General features: G+C 43.6%; 1 protein-coding gene across 1 annotated transcript in view; it reads left to right on the top strand.

Annotated features, from left to right (window-relative positions):
- The window catches only part of PRSS12 (serine protease 12), a 137,506-nt gene that overhangs the window by 75,965 nt on the left and 33,943 nt on the right, over nt 1–27,598 (top strand). The window contains 3 exon segments of the mRNA XM_060177318.1: nt 3,184–3,380; nt 10,144–10,285; nt 20,157–20,362. Coding sequence (XP_060033301.1) covers nt 3,184–3,380; nt 10,144–10,285; nt 20,157–20,362 — 545 coding nt within the window.

Raw genomic sequence — 27,598 nt, 5'->3', positions numbered from 1 at the left:
CAGCTCGGTGAAGGAGAGCGCAGGACTGACCTTTAATTTCTGTGAATCACTTCACAACTGCAATCCCATCTCCAAAGGCATCTGTTAGACTGAGAACTGCGTTCTTCTGTTTTCTTACATCTAGAGATTCAGAAAGACCATCACCTACTGTTTTCACATCTCCTTATTAATGAAAACGACTGAATACAGCTAGGCCTCACATGGTGATCTACTTGTTCAGGGTCTCTGTTCTAAGAGTCATGACCAGCTCTCTGATGAGTCGGCACTGTAGCACCATGAATGAGAACTTGGGTCACGGGCAACCTCAGTGCAGGGGCTCACCTTCTAGCGTCTGGTCTCTCAGAACCTCGCTCGTTTAACTCTAGTTCCTGTACGCCGTTGGTGTACACCAGACTAACTTTTTTTTCCCCCTTCCTATTTGTATTTAATTGTGCACCTCATAGTAAAATTTATTTCCACTACTCTTTATTTCTCTCTCTCTTTTTGATTCCAGAGTTATCAATGGGGCTTGCTGCCCACACTATGAAGCCACTGTTCCTGGAGGCTATTTTTTTCCCCTTTTGTTGCCCCTGTTGTTTATTGTTGTTGTTATTATTGTTGTTGTTATTGCTGTCGTTGTTTGATAGGACAGAGAGAAATCGAGAGAAGGGAAACACAGGGAGGAGGAGAGAAAACCACTTTTAGACCTGCTTCACTGCTTGCTAAGCGACCACCTGTAGCTAGGGAGCCAGGGACTCAAACCTGCATCCTTATGCGTGTCCTTGGGCTTCATGCAATGTGCGCTTAACCCGCTGTGCTACCGTCTGGCCACCTCCATTACGATTTCCATTATTATTGTTTTGCTTCCAGGGTAATTACTGGGGCTCGGTGCGGGCACTACCAAGGCACGGCTCCTGGCAGCCGTTTCTTACTTTTATTGGATAGGACCGAGAGAAACTGAGAGAGGAGGAGGAGATAGGGAGAGAGACGGGAGTCCGACGGTAGCCCAGCGGGTTAAGCACAAGTGGCGTAAAGCGCAAGGACCAGCATGAGGATTCCAGTTCAAGCCCCCATCTCCCCACCTGCAGGGAAATTGCTTCACAGGTAGTGAAGCAGGTCTGTAGGTGCCTGTCTTTCTCTCCCCCTCTCTGTCTTCCCCATCTCTCTCCATTTCTCTCTGTCCTATTCAACAATAATGACAACAAGAATAGCTACAGCAATAAAACAAGGGCAACAAAAGGGAATAAATAAATATTTTTTAAAAAGTACCAAATAATTTTGTCAGAAAGATAAAGTAGGATGTGTTCCATTTACATTTTAGTTTGCAGAGGGGTTTCTGAAAGAAAAAAAATTCTTTTGGTATGGTATAGAGGTGAATATTGACTTTTCCCTTTACAGTGAAATTGTTTTCTGTTTTGTAGTTGAGGTGATAATCAGATTGACACATCTTAGGGGAAAATGATGTATATTCAAAGTCATGACAGTATGGGATTTAGTTTAATTATTTTTCTAGCTAATATTTGATTGGTCAGAAAAAAAAAAGCCCAAAATCTTAGAAGTGTTAACTAAAAGATGTCTTGTTTTAAGTTATTAAAATAGCTACCATAGCGCAACGAGTTAAATGCAGGTGGCGCAAAGCCCAAGGACTGGTGTAAGGATCCCGGTTCGAGCCCCTGGCTTCCCACCTGCAGGGGAGTCGCTTCACAGGCGGTGAAGCAGGTCTGTAGGTGTCTGTCTTTCTCTCCCCCTCTGTCTTCCCCTCCTCTCTCCATTTCTCTCTGTCCTATACAACGAAGATGATATCAGTAACAACAATTACTACAACAATAAAACAACAAGGGCAACAAAAGAGAAAAATAAATAAGTAAAAATAAATAAAATAGTTACTGTATTAAATACATTTGATGCATAAGTAGGTAGGAAACAAGAACATTCATATCAGGAATAAAGATCTCTGTCTATACAGAAATAACAGAACCATCCAGTTAAGTAATTGACATGAATTTTATGGGTAAGGATTTAGTTTAATAGATTTTTAGAACTGAAAAACACATTAAAGATAGATTAACTCAATGAATTATGGAGGTTTGGACATTTTTTTTTTTTGCTTCCAGAGTTTTTGCTGGGGCTTGGTGCTGGTATCCACTATTCCTGGCGGTCATGTCCCCCCCCCCTTTTTTTTTTTATTTAATAGGACAGAGAGAAATTGAGAGAGGACATGGAATGGAGATAGGTAGAAATAAAGATAGACATTTGCAGGGCTGCTTCACCGCTTGGGAAGTGTCCCCCCTGCAGGTAGGGCTCAGGGATTTGAACCTGCATCCATGCACTTGTCCTTATACCAGATGCACCACCACCCGCCTCCCTGGAAGTTTGAACTTCATGAAATAGAAGAAAACAAAATAAAATAGGGAGATTGGGTGAAGGCACACACTGACTTACTTACCAGTTTTTTACTTTGCGAATCTTTAAACACAAATATATCTTCCATTTACAACTTTTGTAGTGTCATATTACAAAACAGGTCACATTTTAAAAAATCAAATCCATGTCACCTTATGAAAAGTTAAGAACATTGTCATTGTTCTGATTTTGATTTACAACAATCTAGGTTTCATCATACTCCAGGTATGGGGCCTGAGGAGTCCCTAAACTAATACACATTTTATTTTCTTATTTTATTTTTTATTTTGGAGAAGAGGGCACAAGAGAGGCCTTGGAGAGCTGATAAAATCAAATGAGCTGAGATGGCTCATTAGAGGTCACCACAAAACAAATGTCCTCACTTCCTGCATCACCCATAAAATATTCACCTTCTCAAATTTCCAGGGTCCTTTATCTCTTTGCATCTCTAGTTTGGTGAATTTAACTGTAGGCAAAACTCAAGAGCGACTAAGGCAAAAGGACTAATTATTCATGAGTTACCCATCAAGTCTATCAAAAATTGGTAACAGTGATCGAGCTGTATGGTGAAGGGCTGGGTTTTAGAACCATGATCTCAAGATAAGAGGAGTAATCGCATTGTCCTCTGAATTTGGTGCCTCATGACAATCCAATGTGTCTGTAAATGTCTATGTCTGGAGATGGAATTGCGAAGGGAGGTGAGGGGACGCACTGGGTTAAGTGCACATAGTTTTAGGTTTCATGGTTCCTTGAAACAAGAGACACCAGTTTTAAGCACAACTGTTTATTTCGTGGTCACAGATACGGCAGGCAGGCCTCTGGAAATCACTTTGAAGATAGCTTGCGGCCCATATGGTTGGATGATGTTAGCTGCTCAGGGAAGGAAGCCGGTTTCATCCAGTGTTCCAAGAGTCAGTGGGGACGGCATGACTGCAGTCATCGGGAAGATGTCCGTATTGTCTGCTTCCCTAGCAGTGATGGACACAGACTCTCTCTGGGTAAGGACCAGCCCTTAATCAGCCTTCATTCAGCAGACACCACACTGGTGTCTACCACTGGTCTAGAATGCAAAGCATTTCTCATACCTTTGGCTTCTTTTTCTGTTTCCTGAGATGCTCTAGTGTTTAATAATCTGTATGTATTTTTCTATGCAAAAATGCCTCATGACAATCCAATCTGTCTGTAAATGTCTATGTCTGGAAGATGGAATTGAGAAGGGCGGTGAGGGGGTGCACTGGGTTAAGCACACATAGTACAAAGCGTAAGGACCTATGCAAGGATCCCAGTTCGAGTCCCTGTCTCTCCACCTGAAGGGGGCAGGGATCACTTCACAAGCGGCGAAGCAGGTCTGCAGGTGTCTTATATTTCTCTCTCCCTCTCTATTTTCCCCTCCGCTCTCAATTTCTCTCCATCCTATCCAAAATAATTGAAAAAACTGGCCACAGGAGCAGTGGATTTATAGTGCAAGCACTGAGCCCCAATGATAACCGTGAAGAAAAGAGAGAGACAGACAGACAGAAAGAGACAGAGAGAGAGAGAGAGAGGAGGTATGGTGTCCATTTCACTAGTCATTGGTCACCTGTTCTAGGTCTCATTTACATAGAACTCATTACCCGAGTTCTGATAAACTTGAATTATTTTAACCTAGATTTTTCAGTTTTATCAATGGGCGCCTACATGGATTCATGGAATAAATAGTCCACCTACTTTTACTTATTTATTTGCTTATTATTTTTTGCCTCCAAGGTTATCCCTGGGGCTCAGTGTCTGCACTATGAATCCACTGCTCTTGGCGGGAATTTTTTTTTTTTTAATTGGAAAAGACAGGGAGAAATGGAGAGAGGAGGGGAAGACAGAGAGGGAGAGAGAAAGACAGACACCTGCAGACCTGCTTCATCACTTGAAGCACCGCATCCTGCAGGTGGGGAACTGGAGCTCCAACCCGGATCACTGCGCGGGTCCTTGTGCTTTTTACGATGTGTGCTTTACCCGGTGCGCCACCGCCAGGCCCCAGTCCACCTATTTTTGTAAGATTTCAAGTAGTCTAGAAACCAATCAAGGACTTTTCCTATTTTCAACTTGTACATTTCTCCTGATTAGTTTATCTCACAATCTTGAAATATTTAGGAGTAAAGATTCTCCTGTGATCAAATAGCACCTAGATGTCCTTGACAGACTTGACATCTGACGAGGGGCCAGAATAAATATTAATGAAAAATACAAGGAGTTGGGTGATAGCGCAGCGGGTTAAACACACATGACACAAAGCGCAAGGACCCGAGTAAGGATCCTGGTTCGATCCCCCAGCTTCCCACCTGCAGGGGGAAGTCACTTCACAGGTGGTGAAGCAGGTCTGCAGGTGTCTGTCTTTCTCCCCCCCCTCTGTCTTCCCCTCCTCTCTCTATTTCTCTCTGTCCTATCTAACAACAACAACATCATCATCATCAACAACAATAATAACTACAACAATAAAACAATAAGGCAACAGAAGGAAAAATAAATAATAAAAACAAGGAAAAAAAGAGAAATACAAAGGGGCCAGCCAGGCAGTGGCACATCTGGTAGAGCACACGCATTGAAGACCCAGGTTCAAGTTCTTGTCCCGCTCTCACACACACCTGGAGTGGGGAGGCTTCAGGAACAGTAAAGCGGTGCTGCAGGCCTCTTCTTCTTCCTCTTCCTCTTCCTCTTCCTCTTCCTCTTCCTCTTCCTCTTCCTCTTCCCCTCTCCTCTACCCTCCCTCCTTCTCTCTCAATGTCTCTCTATCTCCATCCAAAGTAAATAAATAAATAAAATATTTGGGGCCAGGCAGTGGCACAAATGGTTGCTGAATTCAAAGCCCTTGATCCTCACCTGTGGGGGGCTGGGGGGAGCTTCACAATTGGGGAAACTTGTGTTGCAGGTCTCTCTCTCTCCAAACCTCTCTACCTCCCCCTTCCCTCTTGATTTCTTTCTGTCTCTGTCCAATAAATAATAAGTATTTTTTTAAAGTCTTTTTAATTTATTTGTTTTGTTTTTATGCCTCCAGGGTTATTTCTGGGGCTCGGTTCCTACACTACGAATCCACTGCTCCCGGAGGCCATTTTTTCCCCATTTTGTTGCCCTTGTTGGTTTTGTTGTCATTGCTGTCCTTGTTGTTGGGTAGGACAGAGAGAAATGGAGAGAGGAGGGGAAGACAGAGAGGAGGAGAGAAAGACACCCGGGCTGTGCAGTAGCCCAGCGGGTTAAGCGCAAGGATCAGCGCAAGGATTGCCGTTCGAGCCCCCGGCATCCCACCTTCAGAGGAGTCACTTCACAAATGGTGAGGCAGGTTTGCAGGTGTCTATCTTTCTCTCCCTCTCTCTGCCCTTCTCCATCCTATCCAACAACAATAACAACAAGAATAACAACAACAATGATAAACAACAAGGGCAACAAAAGGGGAAAAATAAAATAAAATAGAACTCTAAAAAAATTTTAAAAAGAAAGAAAGGGACCAGAAGACCTGCTTCACCACCCATGAAGCGACCCCCTGCAGGTGGGGAGCCGGGGGCTCCAACCGGGATCCTTACGCAGGTCCTTGAGCTTTGCACCATGTGTACTTAACCCACTGTGCTACCACCTGACCCCCTAAAAGTCTTTAAAAAAATGAAAAAGAGGGAGTCGGGCTGTAGCGCAGCGGGTTAAGCGCACATGGTGCAAAGTGCAAGGACTGGCATAAAGATCCCGGTTCGAGCCCCAGCTCCCCACCTGCAGGGGGAGTCGCTTCACAGGTAGTGAAGCAGGTCTGCAGGTGTCTTTCTCTCTCCCTCTCTGTCTTCCCCTCCTCTCTGCATTTCTCTCTGTCCTATCCAACAACGACTACAACAATAATAACTTCAACAAAACAACAAGGGCAACAAAAGGGAATAAATAAATATTTTTAAAAAAGTTTAAAAAAAAAGAAAAAGAAAGATATAGAGGGAGATAGTCAAAAGCCTTGCCAGGACAGCCCCACAAGTTTATATCTACACACGTATTGTCTGGTGAACAGAGGTGAAGGATATGCACAGCTGGTCCTTATTTTCCCCCTTATGGTTAAATCCATCTCTTTTTACATCCTCCTGCTTTGAGATTCTGCAACTCAAGTCTTTCTGTTATTATTATTATTTTTATTTATTTATTTATTTATTATTTATTTATTTAAGAAAGGAGACATTAACAAAACCATAGAATAAGAGGGGTACAATTCCGCACAATTCCCATAACCCGATCACATCCCACCCCCTCCCCTGACAGCCGTCCCATTCTCTATCCCTCTGGGAGTATGGATCCAGGGTCCTTGTGGGTTGCAGAGGGTGGAAGGTCTGGCTTCTGTAATTGCTTCCCCGCTGAACATGGGCATTGACTGGTCGATCCATACTCCCAGTCTGTCTCTCTCTTTCCCTAGTAGGGTGGGGCTCTGAGGAAGTGGCGCTCCAGTACACATTGATGGGGTCGTCTGTCCAGGGAAGTCTGGTCAGCATCCGGAACCTGGTGGCTGAAAAGAGAGTTAACATACAAAGCCAAACAAATTGTTGAACCATCATGGACCTAAAGACTGTAATTAATAGTGCAGATGAAGTGTTGGGGGGTTTTCCCTGCATGCTCTTGTGTACTTCAGCTTTCAGGTATATATTTTTCCCCTAGTTTATGGGCACGTGTGAACCTATGCTCTATCTCAGGGGACCTGGACTATATCTAGGTTTGGGGACTTTATATTTTTAAAAATATTTTTGCTTATTTTACTACTGGATAGAGACCGAGAGAAATTGATAGAAGAAAGGGAGACAGAGAGTTGAGAGTGAGAGCGAGACTGAGAGACACCTGCAGCCCTGCTTCACCACTTGTGAAGCTTTCCCCTAGCAGGTGGGGATCACAGGCTTGAACCTGGGTCCTTGTGTACTGTAATATGTGTGTTTAGCTAGGTGCGCCACTGCCTGGCCTGGCCCAAGTCTTCCTGTTCTGAATGAAAGGAACTTGAATTCTAGTGGACAGCATATAGCATGCATATGTTTATCAAAGCGTGTGGTTGAGTCCTCCTCACAGACATTCATTGCACTCGTCTAATATGAAAGCAAGTAGAGACGCAGTGTTGTGCTCGGGTCTTTCAAGCTCCTGTTTCTAGTTGCCCTTCATTTGCTCACCGTCAGTATTGTCTTCTCTTGCGGCTGGTTTAGGATTGTCCTCCGTACTGTGTCATGAATAGCTGCGTGCAGTTGGGGGGAGTTAGAACAAGTGAGCTAGAAACAGAGCCTCTCCGTGTCATACAGTGAGTATTCGGATCATAGAATGCCCTCACTCAGCACCCGCCATCAGCACTCCAGGTGTCGAAAGACTACAAAATACCATAGGTTTGAGTTCTTAGCAGACCTCTGTTTAAGTATGTCCAGATGGTTAGGACCACTCATCCTTTCAACTACCCTGGAAGTCCTTTTATTTATTTTTTAAAAATATTTTATTTACTCCCTTTTGTTGCCCTTGTTGTTTTAGTGTTGTAGTTATTATTATTCTTATTGATGCCATCGTTGTTGGATAGGACAGAGAGAAATGGAGAGAGGAGGGGAAGACAGAGAGAGGGAGAGAAAGATAGACACCTGCAGACCTGCTTCACCGCCTGTGAAGCGACTCCCCTGCAGGTGGGGAGCTGGGGCCTCAAAATAGTATCCTTTTGCCGCTTCTTGCTAGAAGTCATTTAAACATTTTTTTTTTTTGGTATTATCTTCATTTATTTATTGGGTAGAGACAACCAGAAATCGAGATGGGAAGGGGAAGATACAGAGGAAGAGAGACAGAGACACACGTGCAGCCCTGCTTCACCACTCGCAAAGCTTTCCCCCTGCAGATGGGGATTGGGGGGTTGAACCCGGGTCCTTGCACATTGTAACATATGCATTCAACCAGATGTGCCACCACACAGCTCCTATTTAAAATAATTTTCTTAAGGACTTAGTGAATCCCTGCATGAATTAAGAGAAATTGTTAGGGTAGTCAGTATGTGGCTTTCTCCTTTTTTTTTTTTTTTTTGGTATTTTATTTTATTATTATTTTTTAAGTTTTTATTTATAAAATGGGAACACTAACAAGACCATAGGATAAGAGAGGTACAATTCCACACAATTCCCACCACCAGAATTCCATATCTCATCCCCTTCCCTGATAGCTTTCCTATTTTTTATCCCTCTGGAAGCATGGACCCATGGTCACTATGGGGTGCAGAAGGTGGAAGGTCTGGCTTCTGTAATTGCTTCCTCACTGAACATGGGCGTGGGCAGGTTGATCCGTACTCCCAGCCTCTCTCTCTCTTTTCCTAGTGTGGCAGGGATCTGGGGAGGTGGGGCTGTAGGACACATGGTGGGATTGTCTACCCTGGGAAGTCCAGTTGGTATTATGGTAGAACCTGGAACCTTGTGGCTGAAAAAGAGCTAACATAGAAAGCAGAGCAAATGGTTGACTAATCATGGACCTAAAGGCTGGAATATTGCAGGTAAATATTTGGGGTCTCTATTTTGTAAAAAGCTAGTAGGTCTATTTTAGGTGTATTCCAAGGGGCTCATGACTTTACATGACTTTTTTTCCCTGCACCTGACACCTAATATGCAGGTGGACCCAAGGAATTGTCTGGGGAGATGGTGTCATAGTTGGAAAAAGAGACAGAGGCTGGGAGTATGGATCGACCTGTCAGCGCCCATGTCCAGCGGGGAAGCAATTACAGAAACTTCAAAGATTTTTTTTCTTTTTGCCTCCAGGGTTATCACTGGGGTTTGCCGGCACGATGAATACACTGCTTCTGGAGGAGGCTGTTTTTCCCATTTTGTTGCCTTGTTGTGGTTGTTATTATTGTTAGAGCTGTTGTTGTCATTGGATAGGACAGAGAGAAATGGAGAGAGATGGGGAAGACAGAGAGAGAGAGAGGAAGATTGACACCTGCAGACCTGCTTCACTGCATGTGAAGCGACCCCCCTGCAGGTAGGGAGGTGGGAACTTGAACCAGGATCCTTACACTGGTCCTTGTGCTCTGCACCATGTGCACTTAACCTGCTGCGCTACTGCCCAGCCCCCAACTTCAAAGATTTTAAAGGAGAGCTCTGAGGAATTTAGCACACTATATACATCCTGCCATACAAAGAGCATTAAAATAGGACCTAAAACTTCTACAAAATATAAAACCCACCCTTACTTATTTGCATGAAAAAATACCACCCACAATAGTAAGTAAGTCTTAAAAAGTTATCTTGGAGGCTGTATGTGTTGTTTCCAAAGCAAAAAAAAAAAATTTTTTTTTACTGTACAATATAATTGGTAAGTCCATTTAACTTAAATAATAAGTATCTTAAAATCTGAAATACAGTGTAATGAGGATTCTTAGGACTAAAACAGCGCTTTTAAATGCCAGCTGACTTTTAAAAAATATTTATTCTCTTTTGTTGCCCTTTTGTTGTTTTATTGTTGTTGTTATTGATGTCATTGTTGTTGGATAAGACAGAAATGGGGAGAGGAGGGGAAGACAGAGAGGAGGAGAGAAAGACAGACACCTGCAGACCTGCTTCACCGCCTGTGAAGTGACTCCCCTGCAGGTGGGGAGCCTGGGGCTCGAACCGGGATCCTTACACCAGTCCTTACGCTTTGTGCCACATGCGCTTAACCCGCTGCGCTACCACCTGACTCCCTCCAACTGACTTTTTAAAGCTGTGTTTTGCAAAAATGTTGTGCTTGGCACCAGTTTATTTGTCTTGACTCTTCTACTTTGGAATGGTGACTTAGGTTTCCCTCTCAGACTGATGGATGGGGAGAATAAGAAGGAAGGACGTGTGGAGGTTTTAATCAACGGCCAGTGGGGAACAATCTGTGATGACGGCTGGACGGATAAGGATGCCACTGTGGTTTGTCGACAGCTTGGCTACAAGTAAGGAAGACCCAATTATGTGGAGTGGTCACTTGATGAACAGTTTTGGTATTTTAAGTTTTTTTTTTTTAATTATTTTCTTTATGGGGGCTTGGAATTAATGGTTTATAGTCAACAGTAAAATATATATCATATATTTTAACTATATCATATTTCTCAGTTTTCCACATAATACTCTAAACCCCTACTAGGTCCTCCTCTGCCGTCAGGTTTGTGGACCTGAAAATCTGCCCCCTCCCACCAGAGTCATTTGCTTTGGGGCAAGTTTTATTTTAATGATCTTTTTATCCAAAATGTATGTCTTTGAACTGAAAGTATAGCATGCCGATCTATTTCGGAGTTATAAAGACATGCTAAATAGATTGCTTAAATGTATCTGCCTCTCATGAGAAGTGTATGTGCCATGTAAACACTGGGGCTTTTATTTAGTAACAAAAACATCAATAATTTCGACTGCTGCTAGTACTATAACTGTCAGCCGAAGGTGTTAGCCTTTTCACTGTGATTGATGTGTCAACACTAGTCCTTTAGAAGACTAGAAATGGGGAGTCGGGCTGTAGCGCAGTGGGTTAAGCGCAGGTGGCGCAAAGCACAAGGACCGGCATAAGGATCCCGGATCGAACCCCGGCTTCCCACCTGCAGGGGAGTCGCTTCACAGGCGGTGAAGCAGGTCTGCAGGTGTCTATCTTTCTCTCCCCCTCTCTGTCTTCCCCTCCTCTCTCCATTTCTCTCTGTCCTATCCAACAATGACAACAACAATAATAACTACAACAATAAAACAAGGGCAACAAAAGGGAATAAATAAATAAAATAAATATTTTTTTTTAAAAAAAAGAAGACTAGAAATGACACTAAAGGCTTTCCTTATCCACAGTAGTCATGTCCTAAAAAGTGTCTGAAAACACTGAACTATCAAGTGGAGAAAAGAAAAAGAAGTGGTCTGGTAGGTGGTACAGTGGATGAAACACCGGACTCTCAAGCATGAAGTCTTCAGTTCAATCCCCAGTAGCACATGTACAGAGTGATGTCTAGTTTTCTTTCTCTTTCATTAATAAATAAAATCTTTTTAAAAAAGGGAAAAAGAAAAAAAAAGAGTTGTGGTTGAACTAGCCTTCTAGTTTTCAGATGCAAACATTTGTCATTTTTGCATTTTACTTAGTGATTTTTAAAAGAAATGATGCTTTGGGGGGGGGGGTAGGGCTGGGTGGTAGCGTACTGGGTCAAGCGCATATAGTGCAAAGCACAAGGACTGGCTCAAGCAGCCCAGTTCAACACCCTGGCTCCCCACCTGCAGGTGGGTTGCTTCACAAGCGATGAAGCAGGTCGGCAGGTGTAATCTGTTCCATCTTCCCCTCTCCCTCTCTGTCTTCCCCTCCTCTCTCAATTTCTCTTTCCTATATACAGCAGCAACATGCAGGCACCGAGCGCCACTGATAACCCTGGAGGCGAAAAAGAAAGAAAGAAAGAAAGACAGACAGACAGACAGACAGACAGACAGGAAGGAAGGAATGGTTTCACATTTTAAAATATTCCCCCCCTCTCCCCATCTCCAGACATGGTGCTGAATTGCTTTTGGCATTCCTGAGTGCAAGAGGGCTGTGAGGGCTATTCTTGTGTTGCCTAGGCTTCCTTCAGGCAAGATGTATGATGTGAAAAAAAAAAATGTGGCCCTACATAGGCTGGAAAAGGAACCTTGTTTACATCTCCTGGGAAGACCTCAGCTGAACAACCCAGATTCTGTGAGGTTTTGTGCGTGTGCACAGACAGCTGGGGAAACACTCTGGGTATTGAGTCTGGAGTCGCAAACACATGGAACAGATTACAGTTTGGAGGTGAATGTCCACATGTCTCAGACATAATAGATCATGACACATGGCTTGGATTGTTACAGATATGCTTTGCTATACATTTGTGTATCTTAATTTTTGATGGATTCGACTGTCTATTTCTTTTTTTGTAAATATTTTATTTATTAATGAGAAAGATAGGAGGAGAGAGAGAGAAAGACCAGACATCACTCTGGTACATGTGCTGCCGGGGATTGAACTCAGAACTCATGTTTGAGAGTTCAGTGCTTTATCCATTGCACCACCTCCTGGAGCACACTCAGTGGGCTATTTCTGTACAGAATAGGTTTTCATTTTTTAAAGTATTAATTAAAAATTATTTTTCTTTATTTACTGCACAAAGACAGCCAGATATCAAGAGGGAAAGGGGAGGTCGGGAGGGAGATAGAAAGAGCGGCACCTGCAGTACTGCTTCACCATTCAAAAAGGTTTCCACCTCCTTGTGCATTGTAACGTGTGCTCTACCAGGTGGGCCACCACCTGGCCCCTAATTTTTTTTTTTGCCTCCGGGGTTATCGCTGGGACTCGGTGCCTGCACTACAAATCCACTGCTCCTGGAGGCCATGTTTCCCATTTTGTTGCCCTTGTTGTTGCCTTTGTTGTTATTTTGCCATTGTTGTTGTTGCATAGGACAGAGAGAAATGGAGAGAGGAGGGGAAGACAGAAAGGGGGAGAGAAAGACACCTGCAGACCTGCTTCACCACTTGAGAAGTGACCCCCCCACACACACACAGGTGGGGAGCCAGGAGCTCAAACTGGAATCTTTATGCTGGTCCCGGTCCTTGTGCTTTGCGCCATGTGCGCTTAACACACAGTGCAACCACCTGCCCCGCATGTATTCATTTTTAATAGAAATCTAAGTGGTTATTTTTCCGGAGGTTTTTAGTGAAATGTATTTATTATATGCTTTTGTATTTCAATTTACTTTCTGTTTTAGACCAAGTTGCAGTTCTCACTGTCTTCTTATTAATGGACCCATTGTTTATGATAAATATGTTCATTTTTTCTAAATGTACATGGGACAGATTGTCACCCTTCAAAGCATCGAATAGTAGAGGGAGGTAGGAAGGATCTACATTAGAGGCCTTGGTGATGTTAGTCGAAATGTACTTTTAAGTTTTATCTGCTCTCTATTATTTATTGCTCATTATTTATTTAATAGGACAGAGAGAAATTGAGAGGGAAAGGGGAGATTGAAAGGAGGAAAGAGGAGCTCTGGCAGTGGCGCATTCTGTTAAGCTCACATAGTACAAAAGTGCAAAGACCTGCACAAGGATCAGGGTTCGAGCCCCCTGCTCCCTACCTGCAGGGGGTTGCTTCATGAATGGTGAAGCAGGTCTGCAGGTATCTCTCTATCTTCCCATATTCCCTCTATTTCTCTCTGTCTTACCCTATAAAATGGAAACTATGGCCTCCAGGAGTGGTGGATTTGTAGTGCTAGCACCAAGCCCCAGTGATAACCTTGAAGGAAAAAAAAAAAATGAAAGAAAGGAAGGAAGGAAGGAAGGAAGAAAGAAAGACGGAGAGGAAGACACTTGCAGCCCTGCCTCATGAAGCTTCCCCCTGAAGGTGGGGAACAGGGACTTGAACCTGGGTCCTTGCACACTATAATGTGTGCACTTAGCCAGGTGCGCCACTGCCTGGCCCCTAAATAGAGATTAAAAACAACAAATGAATAATATAGAAAGACAGAAACGTAAAATCCATGGATATAACTAGGGATGCTTTTCCCTCTTTAAATGTGGCCGAGACACACAGTTTGAGTATCAGATCTGGTGCCCTCCATTATGCTTCCAAAGGTAATACTTGGTTTCCTGGTACACACTTAGCAAAAAGATCCAAATAACAGGCAAGAAAGCGGCCTCACACAAGAATATGTTTCCTGGGTCTTTTTACATGGTAATGTGTGTGCTCGCTCAACCATCGGGGCCCCTCTAAGCTTTTTTTTTTTCTGCCTCCAGGGTTATCAACTGGGGCTTGATGCCTGCACTACAAATCCTGCTCCTGGAGGCCATTTTTTTCCTTTTGTTGCCCTTTGTTTATCATTGTTGTTATTACTGTTGTTGTCTTTGTTGTTGGATAGGACAGAGAGAAATGGAGAGGAGGGGAAGACAGAGGGGGAGAGAAAGATAAGACACCTGCAGACCTGCTTCACCACCTGTGAAGAGAACCCCTTGCAGGTGGGGAGCCAGGGCTCAAACCAGCATCCTTCAGCTGGTCTTTGCACTTTGTACCATGTTAACCTGTTGTGCCACTGCCCGGCTCTCCCCTCTAAACATTGTTAAAGCAGTGCATTGATAAGTAGGCCAGTAATGTAAAGCTACTGTAATCATCTGCACATCTGACTTTTACTTTGTCACCAAATTGTATTTAGATGAGAAACATTTGATCCATGTATGGACACTTGTATGGGTAACTTCATAATTTTCCAGTGAGGAACAGAGGAATTTTACATAAGAACATATATGTAACTCTGAAAGGTAAAGTTTAGGGGATATTCTTCCCCTATATTGACTTTGAATTGTTAGATTTTTTTTTGCCTCTAGGGTTATTGATGGGGCTCAGTGCCTGCACTATGAACCCACTACTCCTGGTAGTCATTTCTCCCCGGTTTTATTGGATAGGACACAGAGAAATTGAGAGAGATGGGGAAGAGAGAGAGACAGACAGACAGACATCTGCAGACCTGTTTCACTGCTTGTGAAGCCACCCCACTGCAGTTGGGGAGCCAAGGGCTTGAACATGGATCCTTTCATGGGTCCTTGCGCTTTGTGCTATTTTCACTTAACCAGTGAGCCACCGCTGGCCCCCAGATAGTTACAGATCTTTAGTAAAGCAATCCAGAAAACACTTAAGCTGTGGGAAGGCTTGAGCTTTATTAATAGAAACACCAAAGAGCTGCCCCTCAGCCAGCTGTGTCATAGTTGAGGATTAATCCCTGGAAATACGAAGGCTCAAAATAACATTAGAAAGCATTTTTTTCCACACTGCCAGAGACAGAAATGAAGCAGTCAAAACCAAGAAATGTGACTGGTGACTATGACAGCTGTGAGTCAAGTGGAAAGCCAGTAGAAAGTTGTATTTATTGATGGATTACGTAATGTCTGGCAGTGTCTAGCAAATGAGCTAGAGGGCTCAGAGTGAATGTGGTTTTTAATTAATTAATTAATTAATTTATATTTATTTATTTTCCTATTTTTTATTGGGGAATTAATGTTTTACATTCAACAGTAAGTACAATAGTTTGTACATGCATAACATTCCCAAGTTTCCCATATAACAATACAACCCCCACTAGGTCCTCTGAATCCTTCTTGGATCTGTATTCTCCCCACCCACCCCCAGAGTCTTTTACTTTGGTGCGATACGCCAATTCCAGTTCAGGTTCTACTTGTGTTTTCTTTTCTTATCTTGTTTTTCAACTTCTGCCTGAGAGTGAGATCATCCCATATTCATCCTTCTGTTTCTGACTTATTTCACTTAACATGAATTTTTTTCAAGGTTCATCCAAGATCGGCTGAAAACGATGAAGTCACCATTTTTTACAGCTGAGTAGTATTCCATTGTGTATATAGACCACAACTTGCTCAGCCACTCATCTGTTGTTGGACACCTGGGTTGCTTCCAGGTTTTGGCTATTACAAATTGTGCTGCCAAGAACATATGTGTGCACAGATCTTTTTGGATGGATGTGTTGGGTTCCTTAGGATATATCCCCAGGAGAGGAATTGCAGGGCCATAGGGTAGGTCCATTTCTAGCTTTCTGAGAGTTCTCCAGACTGTTCTCCACAGAGGTTGGACCAATTTACAAGAGTGAGTGTGTTGATAGTAAATTCATTCCAATCTTAGAGTGAGACACTCTGGTTACTATTTTTTGAGATAGCCATGATGGACATTCCCTTCTGTTTGAGCTTTGTGTAAATGATTTAATGTGTTTTCTAATATGACAAAATTCCTAAACTGCATATATATATATATATATATACACACACACACACACATATATATATGTATATGTTTTCCAATATGACAAGATTCCTGAACTGCTTTTCTATAGTATCCATTAAAAGAATATATATATATATATATATATTTAAATTTTGTTTTATTATTTTACCAGAGTACTGCTCAGCTCAGGTTTATGATGGTGCAGGGGATTGAACATATAATGTTGGAGCCTCAGGCATGAGAGTCTCTTTCTGTAACCATTATGCTATCTACCTCCTAAAAGAATTTTTTAATGTTTATTTCTTTTTAATATTTATTTATTCCCTTTTGCTGTCCTTATTGTTTTATTGTTGTAGTTATTATTGTTGTCGTCATTGTTGGATAGGACAGAGAGAAATGGAGAGAGGAGGGGAAGACAAAGAAGGGGAGAGAAAGACAGACACCTGCAGACCTGCTTCACTGCCTGTGAAGTGACTCCCCTGCAGGTGGGGGGAGCCAGGGCGCGAACCGGGATCCTTATGCCGGTCATTGTGCTTTGCGCCACCTGCACTTAACTCGCTGCACTACAGCCTGACTCCCCTAAAAAATTTTTCTAAACAGGGTTCCATGTCTGTTTTAGCAAAGGCCTTAAAATAAAGTATGTCGGGAGTCGGGCGGTAGCACAGTGGGTTAAGCGTTCGTGGCGCAAAGTGCAAGGACAGACATAAGGATCCCAGTTCGAGCCCCTGGCTCCCCACCTGCAGGGGAGTCGCTTCACAAGCAGTGAAGCAGGTCTGTCTGCAGGTGTCTGTCTTTCTCTCCCCCTCTCCGTCTTCCCCTCCTCTCTCCATTTCTCTCTATCCTATCCAATAACATCAACAATAATAACTACAACAACAATAAAAACAACAAAAGCAACAAAAAGGAAATAAGTAAGTATTAAAAAAATGAAGTATGTCTGATTTTTATCTTAGATCGAGCTAAATGCAAAGGACTTTATTTCTGGCACATCTGTATATGGTATTTAAAACAGAATGGTTGTGTCACCTTATTAATTATATCCAATGGGATGTTATTGTTAGAGTGATTTTTTTTTATCCTCTGTCATCATTTGAAAAATCAGTGAGCATGGTGGCTGTGTGGTGGCACACCTGGTTGAATGCACATATCATAAAGTGCAAGGATCCGAGTTCAAGCCCCTGGTCTCCACCTGCAGGGGGAAAGCTTTGCGAGTGGTGAAGCAAGGCTGCAGGTGTCTTTCTGTCTCTCTTCCTCTCTTTCACCCCCTTCCCTCTTGATTTCTGGCTGTCTCTATCCAATAAAGATAATAAAAAAAAATTTAAAAACCAACAGGCATGATTTTCTTTGACCTTTAGAAATTTTACATAGTTCTTTTTCCCAAGATATTTTCTTTTTCTCTTTCCCACTCACTGCTAGTATTAGTGTGCTTTAATGTGGAGTGTGTGTGTGTGTGCGTGTGCGTGTGCGTGTGCGTGTGTGTGTGTGTGTCAATTTCTGGTGTACAACTGATTAAAAACAACAGACCTACCATATCTGATAAATTACTAAATGCCAGAAATAGGATTTGCCAGAGCCCTTCTTTCTTTTTTTTTTTTTTTAATATTTACTTATTTATTCCCTTTTGTTGCCCTTGTTTTTTTTTAATTGTTGTAGTTATTGTAATTGATGTCATTGTTGTTGGATTCGACAGAGAGAAATCAGAAGAGGAGGGGAAGACAGAGAGGGGGAGAGAAAGACAAATAACTGCAGACCTGCTTCACCGCTTGTGAAGTGACTCCCCCGTAGGTGGGGAGCTGGAGGCTCGAACCGGGATCCTTACTGTGGTCCTTGCGCTTTGCACCACATGCTCTTAACCCACTACGTTACTGCCCGACTCCCCTTATTTCTAATTGTACTGATGCATTGACACTTGGATTAAAGAACCTTTCATTACTATCATATGCTTTGGCAAACACTAGAAGAAGATCATATGCTTTGATTTTTTTTTTTTTTTTTCCACCAGGGTTATCACTGGAGCTCAGTGCCTACATGACAAATTCACCATTACAGGGGGCATTTCTTTCCTTCTCCCTCTCCATTCCTTCCTTCCTATTTATTTATTTATTTGTTGGCAGAAATAGAGAGGAAGGGGAAGAAGGGGCGGGGAGGGGGGAGAGGAAAGACATCTACAGTGCCGCTTCACTGCTCATGAGGCTTGAACCCAGATCCTTGGGATGGTAACATGTATGCTGTACCAGGTTCTCTACTGCCCTTCCCCTACTTATATTCTTGTAATAGATCCTCCTTCTGGTATATTGTTCTTTTAATACATTATTGAATTAACTTTACTCATATTTTGTCGAGAATGTCTGTATGTAGATTCAAGAGATCGAAGTCTAATTTTTTGTGTGTGAGCATTTATCTTGTCTGGTCTTGCCTTCTAAAACAAGTTAAAAGGTTTCCATATTTCTTTGTCATTTGCTAAAAATTTATAAATTCACCACCAGGAATAGTGGATTTGTAGTGCAGGCACCAAGCCACAGCAATAACCCCGGAGGCAAAAAAAAAATAATAAAATAAAATAATAAATAAGGAACTTCTGTTATTAAGATCAATCAGCAAAAAAAAAAAGTAGTCATTTCTTCCATGATCATCTATTTAGTTTCTGTCGTTTGCAACAATTTTAGTTATCTTCGCTGAAAAATGTAGTGTTTTTTTTTTTTTTTTTTTGCCTCCAGGGTTATCACTGAGACTTGGTGCCTGCACTATGAATCCACTGCTCCTGGAGGCCGTATATCCCATTTTGTTGCCCTTGTTGTTATTATTGTCATTGTTGTTGTTGGAGAGGAGGGAGAAATGAAGAGAGGAGGGGAAGACAGAGAAGGGAGAGAAAGATAGACACCTGTAGACTTGCTTCACAGCCTGTGAGGGGACCCCCGTCCCCTTGCAGGTCTGCAGGTGTCTTTATCTTTCATAATTCTTTTTGTATTATTTTTATTTGTTTATTGGATAGAGACAGCCATAAATCAAGAGAGAAGGGGGAGATAGGGAGGGAGAGAGACAGAGAGACACCTGCAGCCTCACTTGGAAAGCTTTTCCCCTGCAGGTGGGGACTGGGGACTTGAACCTCAGTCCTTGCGCATTGTAACATGTGCACTCTATCAGGTGTGCCACCACTCAGCCCCCTTCTCTCTCCCTCTCTGTCTTCCCTCCCCTCTCAATTTCTCTTTGTGCTGTCAAATAAAATAGAAAAAAAAGGGGGGGAAGTGGGGCCAGAATGGCCACCTGAAGCAGTGATTTGTAGTGCTAACACTAAGCCCCAGTAATAACCCTGGTGGCAAAAATAAACAAATAAGCTATGTTCATAGCAGCACAATGTGTAATAACCAAAACCTGGAAGCCACCCAGGTGTCCAACAACAGATGAGTAGCTGAGCAAGTTGTGGTCTATATACACAATGGATTATTACTCAGCTATATAAAAAAAAAGGTGGCTTCACGGTTTTCAGCCCATCTTGGATGGACCTTGAAAAATTCATGTTAAGTGAAATAAGTCAGAAACAGAAGGATGAATATGGGATGATCTCACTCTCAGGCAGAAATTGAAAAACAAGATCAGAAGAGAAAACACAAGTAAAACCTGGACTGTAATTGGCATATTACACCAAAGTAAAAGACTCTGGGGTGGATGGGGGGAAGAATACAGGTCCAAAAAGGATGACAGAGGACCTAGTGGGGGTTGTATTGTTATATGGAAAACTGAGAAATGTTATGCATGTACAAACTATTGTATTCACTGTTGAATGTAAAACATTAATCCCCCAATAAAGAAATTTTAAAAAATCAAAAAAGAAAAAGATTGCCAAACTTCTGAATTCAGTACTATTGTTTCAATATTTTTTAAAAAGCCAATTACATAAAATTTAAAAAATAATCTGGTTTCAAAGAAGGGCAAGTGAGTTTTTATCTCTTATAGGTGCTAATTTTAATTGATGAAATGAAGTCACATGCAAGTAAGTGTACATTGTGTTTTTTGTTTTTTTTTTCAATTGTGCGACTGACTGCTTCTGGACATCTCCATCAACGCTCTGTCTCCAGGGGTCCTGCCAGAGCGAGGACCATGGCTTATTTTGGGGAAGGCAAAGGACCCATCCACGTGGACAACGTGAAGTGCACAGGAAGTGAGAGGTCCCTGGCCGACTGTATCAAACAAGATATCGGGAGACACAATTGTCGCCACAGTGAAGATGCAGGAGTCATTTGTGATTATTTTGGCAAGAAAGCATCGGGCAGTGGTCATAAAGGCAAGTCCTCTTCTAAGGCTCTGACAGGCTGGAAACCGCTTGTCCCCACGTTTTTACTCTGAGCGGCGGTCTGATAATAAAAGGTAGCTCCCGCAAGAGTATCCACAACTCCTGTTCCTTGTGCGAGAAAGGCGGAGCAAGGGTTCTGGATGGACTTGCCTGAGGAGACTAAGCAGGAGAGCAGAAGTCAAGAGCAAGCATGGGGCTTTACATCGTATAATGCCTGGGGTCTTCCCCTGTTCACTTGCTCAGCCATTTATGTACTGTTTCTTCTCTGGATATATATATGCCTCCAGGGTAATTGCTGGGACTCAGTGGCTGCACTACGAATCCACTGCTCCTGGAGGCCATTTTTTCCCCTTTTGTTGCCCTTGTTGTTTATTGTTGTTATTGCTGTCGTTGTTATTAGATAGGACAGAGAGAAATAGAGAGAGGAGAAGAGGAAGACAGAGGGGGGGAGAGAAAGACAGACACCTGCAGACCTGTTTCACTGCCTTTGGAGGGACACCTCCTGCAGGTGGGGAGCTGGGGACTTGAACCGGGATCCTTACGCTGGTCCTTGTGCTTCACACAATGTGTGTTTAACCCCCTGTGCCACCGCCCAGTCTCCATCTCTGCACATATTTTTAAATGGCATATTTGGTATTCTTAAAGATTCAGGGGGCCATGTGGTGGCACACCCAATTGAGTGCACATGTTACAGTGCGCAAGGACCTAGGTTCGAGCCCCTGGTCCCCTCCTGCAGGGGGAAAGCTTTGCAAGTGGTGAAGCAGGGCTGCAGATGTCTCTCTGTCTCTCTCCCTCACTATCTCCCCCTTCCCTCTTAATTTCTGGCTGTCTCTATCCAATAAATAAAAATAATGATAATAAAAATATAAGAAAACTAAAAGGTTCAGGGGACCTGACGGTGACACGTGATTTAGCACACACCTTACCATGTGCAAAGACCCGGGTTCAAGGCTCTTACGTTCACCTGCAGGAGTGAAGCTTCCCTAGTGGTGAAGCAGGACTGCAGGTGTCTCACTCTTTCACTGCCTCTCTATCTTCCCCTTTCTCTCTCAATTTCCCTCTGTCTCTATCTAATAGAAATAAAAATAAATAAAATATTTTAAAAAGATTCAAAATTTATATTTAGTCCACTGAAAGAAGCAAAGAAATTAAAATGAAAAGGTAAGTCATAGGAGCTGCATTTGATGCTCTAATATCGCTCATAGAATTTTTTTAGAAGATGGGACCAGAGAGCTCAGCAGGTAGAGTGGGTTTCTTGGGTGTTGTGAGCCAAGTTGGAGGGCTGGCTCCATGTGGGAGGGTCTTTGTTACCGGGGACAGCTGTGGGGATACGGTCTCTGTATCTGAAAGAAAAGTTACCTGAGGGATCGAGTGGTAGCGCAGTGGGTTAAGCACACATGGCGCAAAGCACAAGGACCAACATAAGGATCCCAGTTTGAGCCCTCAGCTCCCCACCTGCAGGGGAGTCACTTCACAGGTGGTGAAGCAGGTCTGCAGATGTCTGTCTTTCCCTCCCCCTCTCTGTCTTTCGCTCCTCTCTCCATTTCTCTCTGTCCTAACCTAACAATGACGACATCAATTACAACAATAATGAAAAACAACAAGGACAACAAAAGGGAAAATAAATAAATAATAATAAAAAAAAGAAAGAAAAGGTACCGGAGAACAGAGATATTGTCCATGTATAAGGTCCTGGCTTGTCAAAAAACGTTTGAAAGAGGAAGCACAGAAAAACACTTCTGCTCATACTATTTATTTTTAATGTCTTTGTTAGGGGATTAATTAATGGTTTACAGGTGACGGTAAAATACAATAGTTTGTACATACATAACATTTCCCAGTTTTCCACATAAAAGTACAACCCCCATTAGGTCCTCCTCTGCCATCACCTCCCAGGACCCGAACCACCAGCCCCACCCCTCCCCCCCCTTCCTCTCCCCCGACACACACACACACACACACACACACACACACACACCAGAGTCTTTTACTTCAGTGCAATACTCCAGTCCAAGTTCTGCTTAGTGTTTTCCTTTCTGATTCTTGTTTTTCAACTTCTGTCTATGAGATTGTTCCATATTTATCCTTCTGTTTCTGACTTATTTAACAGGATTCCTTCAAGCTCCATCCAAGATGGGGTGAAGAAGGTGAATTCACCATTTTTAATAGCTGAGTAGTATTCCACTGTGTGTGGATATATATCAACTGCTCTCCACAGGGCTTATGTCAATTGACATTCCCACCAGCAGTGCAGGAGGGTTCCTTTGTCCCCACAACCTCTCCAGCATTTGTTGCTGTCATTTCTGATGTATGTCATTCTCACAGGAGTGAAGTGGTATCTCATTTATTTTCATTTTTCTGACAGTGATTTGGAGCATTTTTTTCATAAGATTTCATTTATTTATTAATGAGAAAGATAGGAGGAGAGATAGAAAGAACTGAGTATTACTCTGGTACATGTGCTACCAGGGATTGAACTCAGGACCTCATGCTTGAGAGTCCAATACTTTGTCCACTGTGCCACCACCTGGACCACAAATGGTTGATTTTTTTTTTTTTGTCCCCAGAGTTCTGCTCATCTCTGGCTATGGCAGTATGGGGGATTAAACTTGGGACTTTGGAGCCTCAGGTATGAGAGTCTCTTTACATAACTATTATGCTATCTACCCCCTCTGGGACTTGAACTCTTGTCCTTGAGCATGGTAAAATATGCATTCATCAGGGGGTGGCACTGCCTGGCCCCATTTATTGATTTTTTTCTTTATTTAAATTTTTTTTTTGCTTTTTCTCTTTCTTTTTCTCTCCCTTTTTATTTTTTTTTTAATTTCTTTATTGGGAAATTAATGTTTTACATTCAAGACTGAATACAATAGTTTGTACATGCATAACATTTCTCAGTTTTCCATATAACTATACAACCCCCACTAGGTCTTCTGTCATCTTTTTTGGACCTGTTTTCCCACCCCCACCCATCCCAGAGTCTTTCACTTTGGTGCAACGTGCCAATTCCAGTTCAGGTTCTACTTGTGTTTTCTCTTCTGATCTTGTTTTTCAAGTTCTGCCTGAGGGTGAGATCATCCCATATTCATCCTTCTGTTTCTGATTTATTTCACTTAACATGAATTTTTCAAGGTCCATTCAAGATGGGCTGAAAATAGTGAAGTCACCATTTTTATTTTTTAAAATTTTATTAGTGATTTAATGTTGATTTACAAAAATACATATCAACAGGCGTATAAATCCACTCCACTTCCACCACCAGGGTGGTGGGTCTTTAGTCACCACACTGTAATCCACCACATGGGCCAGCCATCGTCTCTACAATTATCAGTCTACCTTTACACATAATTGCCCCATTTTTCTTCCTGAAGCAATGCTCTCTTCCCCTCTGAGCCACTCATGACAACATAACTACTTCCATATGTCCCTCTCCTTTTCCTCTTTTCTCTCTGGGTGCTGATGGAGCTGGAGTTCAGAGCCCTCTTATCCTCTTCCTCCTATCACTTCTCCCCAACTGGGAGTATGGAATAAGGTTGTTTTGGGGGTGCAGAAGGTAGGAGTTCTGGCTTCTGTAATCGTTTCTCCGCTGGATGTGGGTCTTGGCAGGTCGATCTATACCCTCAACCTGTTTCTTTCTCCCTTTCTTTATTTCCTTTCTTTCCCCTCTCTCTCTCTCTCTCTCTCTCTCTCTCTCTCTCTTCCTTCCTTCCTTCCTTCCTTCCTTCCTTCCTTCCTTCCTTCCTTCTTTCCTTCCTTCCTTCCAGGGTTATCACTGGGTCTCGATATCTGCACTACGAATCCACTGCTCCTGAAGGCTATTTTTTCCCCACTTTTGTTGCATTTGTTGTTTATCATTGTTGTTGTTATTATTGTTATTGCTGTCATTGTTAGATAGGACAGAGAGAAATCGAGAGAGGAGGGGAAGACAAAGAGGGGGAAAGAAAGATAGACACCTGCAGACCTGCTTCACTGCTTGTTAAGTGGAGCCCCCTGCAGGTGGGAAGCCAGGGGCTCGAACCAAGATCCTTAAGCTGGTCCTTGTGCTTTGTGCCATGTGTGCTTAACCCGCTGCACTACCGCCCAGCTATCCTTCCCCAGTGGCTCAGAGCTCTGGAGAGGCTAGGTTCCAGGATTCACACTGGTGAGACTGTCAGAATGGAATCATGACAGCATCTTCAGTTTGGTGTCTGGAAGGTGGCAGGCCACAAATTGAGACAAAATGGTTAATGAACAGGAACCAAAAGGTAGGAATAGAGCAGATGAGATTAGGGAATCTTAGGTTAAAAGAAAGAGAGAGTTCATCTTAGGCACGTTCCTGGGGGTACACATTGATGATAGTTGTGCTTGAGTTTGATAGCTAGCCCTGAAGTTGGATAAAAATATTGTCTGACGTGGTCCGGGAGGTGGCGTAGTGGATAAAGCATTGAATTCTCAACCATGAGGTCCCAAGTTCAATCCCTGGCAGCACCTGTACCAGAGTGATGTCTGGCTCTTTCTCTCCCTCCTTTCTCATGAATAAATAAATTCTTAAAATAAAAAAGAAAGTTAAAAAAATATATATTGTCTGAGAAAATGGTGTCAGAGTAGAGAAAAGGGCTCAAAGTTGGATAAGGGCAGTACGTGGCTCCCATTCTTGAGACAGATTCTGTGGATACAATGAGCTATTTCCTGCCACCCACCTGACCCAGGGCCGGAGCCTGTGTTACCTCTGAGTCCTTATTGGTCTGAGCTCGCAGCTCATGGTCACAGCTGGGAACATTGCAGGCTGCACTCATTTCAGGACCGGTCTTCCCTGAGTAGCAGGGTAGGACACCCAGTCTTCTTGTGGGGACTGGAGCTATCCCTGCCATCATTGTTTTATGGTGAGGGCGAGGTCCTGGGAGGACCCACAAGAGGGCTTATGGTGACATTGCTGATATAGGTGACCAGTGGTGGTGGAGAGAGGGACTCATTAGAGGTCTAGGCCCATATATAATTTGTGTGGGAGTCCCAGGATGGGCCCCAGATGAAGAAGTGGTATGCTATTGACAGAGAAGGAGGAGGAGGAGGAGGAGGAGGAGAAGGAGGAGGAGAAGGAGGAGGAGAAGAAGGAGGAAGAGAAGGAGGAGGAGAAGGAGGAGGAGGAGAAGGAGAAGAAGGAGGAAGAGGAGGAGGAGAAGGCGGAGGAAGAGAAGAAGGAGGAGGAGGAGAAGGAGGAAGAGGAGTAGGAGGAGAAGGAGGAGGAGTAGGAGGAGAAGGAGGAGAAAGAGAAGGAGGAGGAGAAGAAGGAGGAGGAAGAGAAGGAGGAGGAGAAGAAAGAGGAGGAGGAGAAGGAGGAGGAGAAGAAAGAGAAGGAGGAGGAGAAGAAAGAGAAGGAGGAGGAAGAGAAGGAGGAGGAGAAGAAAGAGGAGGAGGAGAAGGAGGAGGAGAAGAAAGAGAAGGAGGAGGAAGAGAAGGAGGAGGAGAAGAAAGAGGAGGAGGAGAAGGAGGAGGAGAAGAAAGAGAAGGAGGAGGAAGAGAAGGAGGAGGAGAAGAAAGCGGAGGAGGAGAAGGAGGAGGAAGAGAAGGAGGAGAAGGAGGAGGAAGAGAAGAAGGAGGAGAAGGAGGAGGAAGAGAAGAAGGAGGAGGAGAAGGAGGAGTATGAGGAGGAGGAGGAGAAGAAGGAGGAGGAGGAGTAGGAGGAGGAGAAGGAGGAGGAGGAAGAGAAGGAGGAGTATGAGGAGTAGGAGGAGGAGGAGAAGGAGGAGGAAGAGAAGGAGGAGGAGAAGGAGGAGGAAGAGGAGGAGGAGAAGGAGGAGGAGAAGGAGGAGGAGGAGAAGGAGGAGGAGAAGGAGGAGGAGGAGGAGAAGGAGGAGGAGAAGGAGGAGGAGGAGGAGAAGGAGGAGGAGAAGGAGGAGGAGGAGAAGGAGGAGGAGAAGGAGGAGGAGAAGGCGGAGGAAGAGAAGGAGAAGGAGGAGGAGGAGAAGAAGGAGGAGGAGAAAGAGGAGAAGGAGGAGGAGAAGGAGGAGGAGAAGGCGGAGGAAGAGAAGGAGGAGGAGGAGAAGAAGGAGGAGGAGAAAGAGAAGAAGGAGGAAGAGAAGGAGGAGGAAGAGAAGGAGGAGGAAGAGAAGGAGGAGGAGGAGAAGGAGAAGAAGGAGGAAGAGAAGGAGGAGGAAGAGAAGGAGGAGGAAGAGAAGGAGGAGGAGGAGAAGGAGAAGAAGGAAGAGAAGGAGGAGAAGGCGGAGGAAGAGAAGAAGGAGGAGGAGAAGGAGAAGGAGGAGGAGGAGAAGAAGGAGGAAGAGAAGGAGGAAGAGAAGGCGGAGGAAGAGAAGGAGGAGGAGGAGAAGGAGAAGAAGGAGGAGGAGAAGGCGGAGGAAGAGAAGAAGGAGGAGGAGAAGGAGGAGGAGGAGAAGGAGAAGAAGGAGGAAGAGAAGGAGGAGGAGAAGGCGGAGGAAGAGAAGAAGGAGGAGGAGGAGGAGAAGAAGGAGGAAGAGGAGAAGGAGGAGGAAGAGGAGTAGGAGGAGAAGGAGGAGGAAGAGAAGGAGTAGGAAGAGAAGAAAGAGGAGTAGAAGGAGGAGGAGTAGTAGAAGGAGGAGGAGGAGAAGAAGGAGGAAGAGGAGTAGGAGGAGGAAGATGGACCCAGTTGAAGAAGTGGTATGCTGTTGACAGAGAAGAAGGACAAGGAGAAGAAGAGAAGGAGGAGGAGGAGGAGAAGGAGGAGAAGAAGGGGGAATTCCTCTGAGGCCCACTGGATTGCAGACTATGGCTAAATTGTCGATTTTGTGTTGAGATTTATGATTAGGAGACTTCTGTAGGGAGATTCAAACTCGACCCACTGGTTATTTTATCTGATTGGATCCTTTTAGAAATTAACTTCCATTTTGCTTCTTAATTTTTCCTACGTGGTTTTGATGACCAGAAGTGGATTCCACTTTACTGCAGTTGGATGCTTTGCTCAGGATGATGTAAAGCTTAGGTCTTGCCTGCTCAGTATTACCTCATTCATTTTATTTATTTAGGCATTTTATACACTGGTGTGACTTGCTACATACTTGAAAACTTCTGTTTTTATAAGTCGTAGTGGCATCTAGAGGACTTGTAACCTACGAGAAGAGGGGGAAGGTTTGATAGCATACCTCTGAGATCATCGAGGACATTAATCATCTTGGAACACATTGTTGGACCTTTTTATCAGGAAATCAGAAGTGCTGATGCCCTGCTTGGCTCCCTTCTACCTGGTTATTATCAAAGGCCATGAGTGCTGAATAG

The sequence above is a fragment of the Erinaceus europaeus genome, chromosome 2 (genome assembly GCF_950295315.1).
Source record: "Erinaceus europaeus chromosome 2, mEriEur2.1, whole genome shotgun sequence".
NCBI classification, from domain to species: domain Eukaryota; kingdom Metazoa; phylum Chordata; class Mammalia; order Eulipotyphla; family Erinaceidae; genus Erinaceus; species Erinaceus europaeus.
This window is presented reverse-complemented; position numbering and strand designations above follow the sequence as displayed.